This window comes from Lactuca sativa, chromosome 2 (genome assembly GCF_002870075.4).
Source record: "Lactuca sativa cultivar Salinas chromosome 2, Lsat_Salinas_v11, whole genome shotgun sequence".
In the NCBI taxonomy this organism is placed as follows: domain Eukaryota; kingdom Viridiplantae; phylum Streptophyta; class Magnoliopsida; order Asterales; family Asteraceae; genus Lactuca; species Lactuca sativa.
The window spans coordinates 74,817,806-74,828,463 of record NC_056624.2 but is presented as its reverse complement, the minus strand read 5'-3'; the positions used below and the strand labels follow the sequence as shown (position 1 = coordinate 74,828,463).

Below are 10,658 nucleotides of genomic sequence, written 5' to 3'. Positions count from 1 at the left end.
CTCCGGTTTCAACCACATCATCATCACCAATTTTCTTCTTTCGTTTGTCCTTCATACTACCCGAAGCTTCATTACCCTTCGGTTCAGCAGTGACATTTGGTTTGGAGATGGGTTTGCTTTTTGGAGGTTGTTGTTGCAGACCCTGACTAACATTTTCTTCCCCTTGTTTCAGAGGGACAACGGTATCTGGAACACCTTCAATCCTGCTTAGAATGTCAAGAGCAAGTCTCAACTTCCCAGCTAAGTGGCGTCAAACTGACATAGTAAGGACCGAGTTATGGCCTTCCAGAAGATTTAAAAGAATAGAATGCACATCACCAACATTGCTTTTGATGACAACTCGTTCTGACTTAAGGTCATCATTTTCTTTTAGTGCATGGTTGCGCTTCATAGCCTGAGTCTTGATTTTGGTGGTTTTGAGAGCAAGTTCATCCATGAGTTTGTTTCCATGGCTAGATCAGCCTGGAGTTTATCAAGACACTCATTGATAGAAGATTGAAGCTCGGTTTTGTCATTCTTGATTCCTTGGCGTGCCTCCTCAAAGTGTTTCTTCTCATCTTGAAGCGAACTGGTAAGATTATCAACAGAAACATTCTCCATTTGAGCATTCTTCTGAGCAGCAGCCTGAAGAGAATCCAGAAAAATTTGAGCATCAGAAATTAGTTTTTCGACTTTTGCGGTCGCCTGCTTGCAATCGTTGGTGGATTCTTCAATGGCAATTGATGCTTTCTATCATGAGGAAGTGGAAGCATATATAGCTTTGTCAGCATTGGAAATAGAAGTATCATGCTCCTTGACAAAGCTTTCCAACAGAGCCTTAATTGCAGCTTCAGAGTATGCCTCACTTGGAGTAGAAGAGGAAGAGGAAAGAAATTGGTCTAGCTTTGCATTCAGATCTCTCAAATGCCTCTTCGTCACAAGAGCATCATCATCATCATCGCTCTGGACTCGGTATGGGCTATAATAGACTGAATCAAACTCCATTTCTGCTCCACTAAGAACGGTGTCAGATTCATGTGAGGGAGGTGGGGATTGAGGTTTTGAAGTAGCCGGGGTTTCAGTTTATGAAGTAGGTACCCCCGTATCAGATACGTTGACATGAACTTGAGGTTCGGTTGTAGTAGTAGTGATTATGGTAACTTTTAAGAATAAAGGGGTAGGAATTGCAGTTGAAGTTGTAGTTGAAGATGAGATGGGAGGAGGGCACGGAGCAATTGTTATAGGAACCGATTGTGTAGGAGAAGGAAGAGGTGAGGCTCGGTTACCTTCATGAGTTGGTGAAGGTGGAGGCGAATTACCTCGAAGCGAACTCTTATGTTGAGAAACATCATCATCACTTGACTCTGGTTCGGGTTGTTGATCGGATGGAACATAGTCAGAATCATTTGAAGAAGGAGCCTTCAGCTTGTGTGCCTTCTTCTTAAGCTTTCGTTTATTTGGAGCAGATGGGGTTTCTTGTTCAGACTTTCGCTTCTTGGTTGTAGAAACTTTAGATGATTGACCGTCCTTCTCCCCTTTTCTTTCAGGCTTCTTCCCTCATTTTGCTTGTTTGTCTGCTGTGTCCAGCGAGCTTTGAATTTCGGGTGTAAGCTGCCTTGGTCCTGAAGGAGGGAGCTTCTTGTATTCATTCATCAACTTGCTTTCACTGGAAACACGCCTGTACATGGATTCCGAAACCGAACCAATGAACATAAACTTTGATGGATCAGAAACTATTATTTTCGTCGTGTGAAAGGTAGCAATAGACGACATCAATGAGTCTGCCATTGTTGGAACTTGAAACTTCTTAATTGCCCATTGAGTAACCATAGTCCAAAACCTAGCACAAGAGATTTTAGAGAAGCGAGAAGTTGAATTGAGACTTTGAACCAGTTGAGACCATAAAATAGACCCAATGTCCATGTTGAGTCCATGGTACAGACCGTAGAGAAGGGTAATAAATGCCTTGCTAGCCCCATCAGACCCTACAACCCTCTCTGCTAAACCCTTGAAAAGGAGGGTAAAAAGACCATTCCACTGAGGAGGAAGGCATGATTTCTTGAACTTTGTGATGTTGGTGAGAACTTCAGTGTACCCTATATCATAGAACATTGTAAAGACTTGAGTGGTGGTAATGGAATCAGGGTTGATCATAGAGTCGTCAATAGCAATCCTTAGCAACAAGTAAAACTTAGCTTTTGAAATCGACGCTTTTTGATTATAGATCTCAAAGAAAATTCTCTCCTTGACCTTATCATATATGGCAGTAGAGTAAACTTGAGAAAGCAGCGACATTGGAACATAGTCCACCTTGGTTAGGACAAAAACAAGTGGTGAATATTTGAGTCATTCAACCACTTGGAGCATGTAAGGATCATACTGGAAGGGTGAGAGATTGATGATGAGGTTTTGATTTGGTTTAATGGTGAGGAGAGAGGATCGGGCACTGTGTTCATGAACTGAAGAGGAATTCGCCATTGATGAACCTTGAAGAAAAAGATGAACAGTGGAGAGTATTCTCCGTATAATGCTTGAGATGATTGTAAGTGGTAAGAGCGTAAAAGGAAGTTGAGAAATCTCTTTATATGATTACCATGAGAGAGAAAAATCTGGAGTGAAGATTGTAATATCCTCTGACGTTACGCCTGAAAAAGCGCGATTTGACAAATGCTACCCCGAAAAGTGTGTCAAGCATGTCAGGTGGCGTGAAAAAGGAAACGATTCAAATTCACGCACCTTTGAAATCTTATCCTTTCATATTCTCTTTAGTTTTGAAACGATCCAAATTCCCGTTGAGATGTTAAGTTACCCTTTCGCTTCATATGAAATTGCCCTTCGCTCCCAACATAGTGTACCACTACAGCATATTGAACCGAACGTTGTATCTAAGAAATAGCAATTAGTACCACGATCAAGACTTGTGAAAATCATAAAGATCTTCGTGCAAGAGTGTGCCAAAGAAAAATAAATAAAGCAATTAATTTATGGGATTTAAGTGATGTCAATTAAGACACAAAATTGTGGATCCCGGGCACGAATCTCTTCCTTCAAAGTCAAGAGAGACTTAGAAGTGTCTGTGTGGTTTCCCGTTGAAATACGATCAAATGCTTATTAAGAAACATTGAAAGACATCTTTTAAATGTATGGCTATAAAGGTGGCTTTCGTTTCATGCAAACTACAGAACTTGATATAAGACCGAAAGTGAAATGAAGTACTTGTGAGACCAGTGTAGTCTATTAAAAAAGTGGTATGATCAATTTTCAGTGACTTGGTGATATAGTAGAAATCTCAACAAATAAACAGGATCTTATGGGTAGAAAAGCCTTGGTTTCGGACAATTTCAAAAAGATCGCTCAAATATTAAAAAGTGATTTCTTCGTACCTTCCACTAAAGTGGTTTCGTTAATACTTGGGTGAAAACTAGAACTTTTGATTGTTCACCCCGTCAATTCGTTATAGGCATTGGATTTTGGGTTTCACTTAGCACGTGGTGAAATGAAGGTAAGATCATTAACACAGATGTTGTGTAACCGTAAACCTCAGTGGTAAATTTTGAGAGTCTTAAGGGTTACATTTATGAATCGAAGTGTGATGGAGAAAAGTGATAAGGAGGTTAAAGAACCGAAAGTACCTCTGCTATATAGTAAGGACCGAGCATAAAATTCTTAACTCAATATGAGACGACTAAGGTAGCTCATGACTTAAGTGATTTTATCAGCCTGATTGGGAAGAATTGATTTGTATATATCAAATTAGTAGGGCTTCACTTGAAGTCTTTGAGGCTTTGGTCGATATACAACAGCATGCTTCTAGGAACACTTAGCTAGTACAAAGATAAAAACATTTATACCTGTCCCAGCTCAATCATTTGAATCGTCCATGATACATTTCAGTGATGTTTTTGGTATTTTTGATTTTGACAAAAGAAATAAAAACAAACAAAAAATATTTTTGGATTTTATGAATTTTCTGAAAAAGAAATAAAAACAGAAAGAAAAATATTTTTGAATTTTATGAATTTTTTGAAAAAAGAAATAAAAACATAAAGGAAAATATTTTTGAATTTTATGAAAAGAAATGAATTGAGAAAAGATATACATAGTGTACAAAGTATACAATCGAAACTTCACCTAGAAGTAGTGAAGCGAAATGGACCGAGCGTCCGGTTCATTTCGGTTCCCGAAAAATCTGGAGTCGAAATAGACCGAGCATTCACTCTATTTCGCTTGTCCAATTTTAATGAGGCGAAAGGCGTTTCAGTACTAATTCAGCTTCCATCATTCCTAAGCCTTGGAGTATATTATTAAAACTTACTTCAGGTACGGCTTTCGTGAAGATGCCAGCTAGTTGATCAGCGGATCAAACAAAGTGGATTTCCACATTACCATCTTCATCGTGATCCTTGATGAAGTGGTATCTCAATGCTATATGTTTCGTTTTGGAGTGTTGCACTGGGTTCTTACATATTCGAATAGCGCTTTCTGAGTCACAATAGAGTGGAATCTTCTTCATATTTAGGCTATAGTCTGTCAGTTGACTTTGTGTCTAAATGACCTATGAAGTGCAAGATGCTGCAGCTATGTATTCAACTTCGACTGTAGAAAGAGACATGCATGTTTGCTTCTTGGATTTCTAGCTAACGAGTTTTCCATCAATGAATTGACACCCACCAGTTGTGCTATTTCAGTCTAAACCACATCCTCCAAGATCTGCATCAGAGAATGCTTGAACAAAGAAGCCAGATTTTGTCGGGTACCAAAGACCGAGAGATGAGGTTCGCTTCAAATACCGGAAGATATTTTTCACAGCCACCATATGAGGTTCTCATGGATTAGCTTGGAACCTAACACAATAGCAGACAGAAAACATTATATCTGGTCTACTAGCTGTTAGATACATAAGAGGCCCAATCATTTGACGATAGAGAGTCATATCAACAGTCGGTTTCTCCAGAGATGGTGTCAGCTTCGTTTCGAATGCCATTGGAACCTTCACTTTTGAATCTCCCAACATACCGAATTTCGCCAGTAGTGTATTAGTATAAGCCTTCTAATTAATGAAGATGCTTTCGGGTCCCTGTCTTATGTTCGGTCCAAAGAAAGGTTAATTGGACCCATTGAGCTCATCTCAAATTTAGTCTCCATCAACTTCTGGAATTCAGCTGTTAACCTAGGATTCGTGGAATCGAAGATGATATCATTGACATAAATCTGGATGATCATTAGGTGTTCACTCTCTTTCTTGCGAAAGAAGGCTGGGTCAACCGAACCTTGTTTGAATTTAGACAATTTCAGAAAACGAGTTAGAGTTTCATATCAGGCTCTCGGGGCTTATTTCAGACCATAAATAGCCTTGTCCAGAATGTAGCAATGATTAGGATACTTCTCGTTCACAAACCCAGGTGGTTGCTGAACGTACAATGTCTCTTCTAGTTCTCCATTCAAGAATGCACATTTGACGTCTATTTAAAAAACTTCAAAATTTTTGTGAGCAGCGTATGCTAGAAAGATCCGAACGGATTCTAACCTTGCTACAGGAGCGAAGGTTCTTCGTAATCTATACCTTCTTCCTGACAATAACCCTTAACTACCAGCCTCACCTTGTTGTGTATTACGTTCCATTTTTTGTCCATCTTGTTTCGAAACACCCATTTTAATCCAACCACAGATGCATCCTTTAGTTTGGGAATCAATCTCTAGACTCGATTTCGCTCAAACTCATTGAGTTCGTCTTGCATAGCATGTACCCAATCCGAGTGATCAAGCGTAGTATACAGTGTTTTCAGCTCAATGTTGGAAACAAACGAATTAAACATACAAAATTCTACTTGAGAGAATAAAGTAGTTTGCTTCGCTTTCAATTGAGAGTGTGTAAGAACTCCCTCAAATGATTCGCAATTAGTTGAGTCTTTGGATGATCGCTTGTCCATTTTACGAGTGGGGGATAATCTGGATCATAAGCAGGATCCAATTCAGCATTTATTTCCTCTTCGAATTCTGATTGAGAATCTTCGACATTTGTATTATTATTCTCCCCCTCGAATGAAGAAACAATCTCAACATCCGGTTTAGAATTCTCCCCCTCGATTGGACTTTCATGGTTCCTTGTTGGAGATGGATTCTCCACTGGAATGGCAAGTCAGGTCACTTTGGTGTAGATGAACCCTCCCACTGGAAAGTAGAACATCTATGAGTAGGTTCGCTTCAGCTTTGAGGTTCGCCTTGATCTTGAGGTTCGCTTGAACTTTGAGGTTTGCCTTGATCTTGAGGTTCGCTTTCAATGCCTTGCGCCGCTTTGTTTAATATCTCCGTCAGGTTGTCAACTTTATTATCTGCTGCTTTTGCTTAAGAGAGAATGGCTTTCTCCAGTTCATCAAAGAGCATTATGTACTCTTCAAACTGATTGGATATAGGAACTGTGACTTAACCTTTTTGTAGAAAGATCTCCTTCATTGGAGTATCGCTTGATTGAAGTTTCTTCACGTAACTATCATCAAATGTGACATAATAGGTTTCCTCAATCTTCTTTGATTTTCTATTCAGAACCCTGTATGCCTTGGAGGTAAGAGAGCAGCCAAGAAAGATCCCTTCATCTGCATTCACATCAAACTTGTTTCGGTTCTCTTTCGAGTTAAAGATGAAGCACATGGAACCGAAAACATCAAAAAATTAACATTAGGCTTGTGATTATTCAGAATTTCATAGGGTGTAATGGAAAATTGCTTATTGTGGAGGGTTCGATTATGGGTATAGCAGGCAGCTGCAATTGCATCAGCCCAGAAGTAGAGAGGCAGAGAAGCGAAGCTGAGCATAGTTTGGGCCGCTTCACACAACGAACGGTTTCGCCTTTCAACTACACCATTTTTTGTGGAATATAGGGAGTAGAGAAGTTGTGAGACACTCCCTTTTTAGTAAGAATTTCTTCAAACTCTTGGTTTTTGAATTCCAGCCCATTGTCACTTCGGACATTTCTAACCACCTTTCGCAGTTGAAGCTCCACTTGCTTAATAAAGTTCTTGAGCTTTGGAGTCGCCTCTGATTTCTGTTTAAGAAAGAAAACCCAGGTGAAGCGTGAAAAATCATCAACTATGACGAGAATGTACTTACTACCACCAATGCTTTCTATGGCCGAAGGACCACATAGATCAATGTGAAGAAGCTCAAGAGGTTCGATGATCTTTGTGTTAACAATTATGGGATGACTCTTTCGGCTTTGCTTTCCCATTTCACATGCAACACACAGATGTTCCTTGTCAAACTTTAGAAGTGTCAGTCCTCGCACATGATCACCAAGAACTAACTTGTTGATGTCTTTGAAATTAAGGTGCGAAAGTCGTCGATGCCACAGCCAGCTTTCATTGGAATGAGATTTCGTTAGGAGACTTACAACAGGCTTTCCATGTATCGGGTTTAGATTTAATGGATACATTTTTCTTTTTCATTGTGACTTTAGCATAATCGTCTTTGTTTTCTTTTCAATGATCTCTGATCCTTCATCATCAAATGAAACCTTCAAGCTAGTTCCTACTACCAATTGCGAGACACTGATGAGATTGTGTTGCAATCCTTCCACGTAAGCCACCTTTCGAATTGAAAAATCTCCATTTGTGATCATGCCATAACCTTTTATTGTGCTATATGAGTTGTTACCATATTTGACACACCCACCATCTTTTAGAACCCGAAACTCCCTCAATTCTTCCCTTCTTCATGTCATGTGACGTGAGCAGCCACTATCGATGTACCATTCGTCGTCGAACTGCTCGTCACTGATAACCTAAAAAAATCAAGCAGATTTAGGAACCCAAAGTTGCTTGGGTCCATGTGAGTCTTTTACAAAACAGGGAATAGCAATTGAAAGATCAACAATATAAGTTCATTTTATTAAGGTGGTTTCGTCTTTTCTCTTGATGGTAAAAACCTTCATTTTGTTATCTTTTGTTTTCTTTAAATTAGGTTGAGAATTTTTATTTTGATTCTTAACAGACTTGTTTTCTTGCTTCCTAGGGTTAGCTGACGTCTTCTTTGTTTGCGTTCTGTCTTCAGAAACGAGCTTCCCTTTTCCCTTGACATCCTTAACATTCTTGTTAGGATTCTGCTTTGGTCGAGAATGAGGAGAATGGGATTTAGGACCGAAGTTGGGCTTTTGGTTCTTGTCACCACTTGATCTGGGACCAAAACTTCTTTTTCGGTTCGCTTGACTGTAGGATTGGCAGTGAGCGCATGGACCAGAATTATTATTGATCTTGCTTTCGCCTTGAGATTTGATGCCTTTTCTGTGTGAACATAACTGGAGTTTTGGGATTGCCAAAACTGCTTCCTTTCATTGAGATTCTTTTGATATCTCCTATTACGCTGGCGTTTTTGTTCAGCAAGTTGCTTTTGAGACTTGTGAATATATACTTTCGGTTTCGGTCTCTTTGCTTGAGATTCATTTTTCATTGAAGAGGTTTCGCTTGCCACCTTTGCAGGTTCGCTTGGAATCTCTTTGGTAGCACTTGTACTTGGTACATCAAAATTTGCAGGCTTATTGAGTGGTCCTCCCATATATCTACCTTTAATCCTCCATGAGGTTCTCTCTGATAAACTGAAGACTCATCCGCATTGTCGATTGGATCGGACCAAAAATGATCATCACAGCCACCTGTGTTGTCTTCGTTCACCAAGGCTGTAAGTTTGGCTGTTTGTTCGTGAGTAACTCTCGTTGTGTTGTATACTTGATTTGGTATTGTTTGAATCTTCTTATATATCACCGCCTTCTGTTTCAGAACCTTGGATTTATCTTGGGACATTCGAGCGAATTCAACAGAGTTTTCAGATATTAGACCTTTGGTAGATTTAGTTTCGCTTTTGACAAATTCTGAACAGTCAACCACATCCTCTACAAATATTTCACTCATATCACTATCCTCGACAAATTCAGAAGTATTTTCTACATCTAACTTGTTTTCTGAACTCAACTTGGCATTCAATGAGTCAAATTTCTACATGGTTTCGGTCTTTATTTTCAATTTATCATTTTCGTCCGAAAGATTTTTAAGCATGTCCTTATGGTCTTTGGACTTGATAAAGGACTCGATTTTGTTCAGACCAATCTTATAGGCATCAGAGATTTCATCTGAAGAAACAATAGATTCACCGTTATAACCATCAACATCAACTTCGTCCTCCTTTAACTCTAGGAAGGGCAAAAATCATTTATTGAATCTTTTTGTCAATCTCACAATCTAAATGCAATTGAGTGATATTAGTATATAAACGTTTAGCAATCAAGCAAAAAATATTTATCTGTTTCAAAAGTTTCAAATTATCACGTTGCGAATAAATAACTTCATCCTTGTTCCTAACTAACTCCACATCCTTCTGCTCTATCCAAATTCTTCTTTCCTCACTCTTTGAAGACACCATGCTGATTTGATCAGTTAGGTTAGAATTATTTAGGCGATTTAGTTTTAGACTACCACTTAAACTAGAAAACTTGAATTTTAAATCATTTAATTCCTTTTCATAGTTATTTACTGGTATTTTCAAGACTCGAGGATAGATTGTACCTTCTTGATCAACTTATCACATTCGTTGATATGTTCTCTCATTGGTTTGGCTGCGAAGCACTTGTCTTCTTTATCCTTCGCTTCCTCACTTTCACCTTCGGTTGTGTAGCCTCTCATTTGTGACAATCCACTGGTCACCATCAAACATCTTCCACCGAACTCACAGTTTCCTTCTTTTGCCACAAAATCTCTGCCATGCGTGGGCTTTCGAACTTCTTCATCTTCAGAATCTATAGACCAGACTTCTACACCACCGAACTCATCATCAGCAATGTTTCCCTGCACAATTAAAGCATTCATAGCATTGTTAGATGTTTTCTTTTTCTTTATTTCCTCCAGTTTGCATGAATGGTATGCTTCATCGTCTTCTCCATCCTTCTTCTCAGCTAACTTTCTCAACATGCAATCTTTCGAAAAGTGATTTTTGTCGTGGAAGAAATTGCAATCAAAATCGGAGTCACCAACAAGCTTGTTCTCCTTCTTCTCTTCTTCATGTTGTGGAGCGCTTTTAGGTTCCTCTTTCTCCTTTTTGGAGCTATAGCTTCCTTTCTAGTTTCGGTTCTTATTGGTAGGAAACTTTTTGCGTGCAAACTTTTTGGGATTGGAGACTATTCTTCTTCTTCATCCACATTCTTCCCTTTTGAAAGAAGAGCCAACGATCCCATATCAGAGACCACATTCGTTTCCTTAGTCACAACGCTTTTGTGTGATTTGAGTATTCCCACAAGCTTCACTAACGAATAGGATTTGAACTGTTCATGGGCTTTTACAGTCGAAACCACCGCCATCCATTTGGGTCTTAGGCCATCCAAAAAAGTGACCTTCTACTCAATCACTTCTCTGCCAATTCCATGCTTGATCATTTTGCTGAGGAGATGATTAAAGCGATCAAAGGCCTGAATGAGTTTTTCTTCTGGCTTCTGCTTGAAATCACCAAACTCAGAGAGCAAAAGAGTTTGTATTGAGTGCTCCAAATCTTCACTTGTTGAATATAGCTCTTTAAGCCTATCGCGAATTTGTTTCGCCATTGTGCATGTACTTACCAAGTGAAAGGTATCTGATTGCAATGCAAATCTGATCATCCTCATCGCTTTAATGTTGCAGAGCAGCTTGTGCTTCTCATCTTTT

General features: G+C 39.2%; 1 protein-coding gene across 1 annotated transcript; it reads right to left on the bottom strand.

Annotated features, from left to right (window-relative positions):
• Nucleotides 1-1,062: 1,062 nt before the first annotated feature.
• Nucleotides 1,063-6,627, bottom strand: LOC111880093 (uncharacterized). The gene is made up of 4 exons (XM_023876497.1): nucleotides 6,408-6,627; nucleotides 6,201-6,323; nucleotides 5,915-6,105; nucleotides 1,063-1,530 (listed from the first exon to the last, which is right to left on the bottom strand). The coding sequence occupies exons 1-4, from the start codon at nucleotides 6,625-6,627 to the stop codon at nucleotides 1,063-1,065; spliced, it is 1,002 nt and encodes a 333-aa protein (XP_023732265.1).
• Between the last annotated feature and the right edge of the window lie 4,031 nt (nucleotides 6,628-10,658).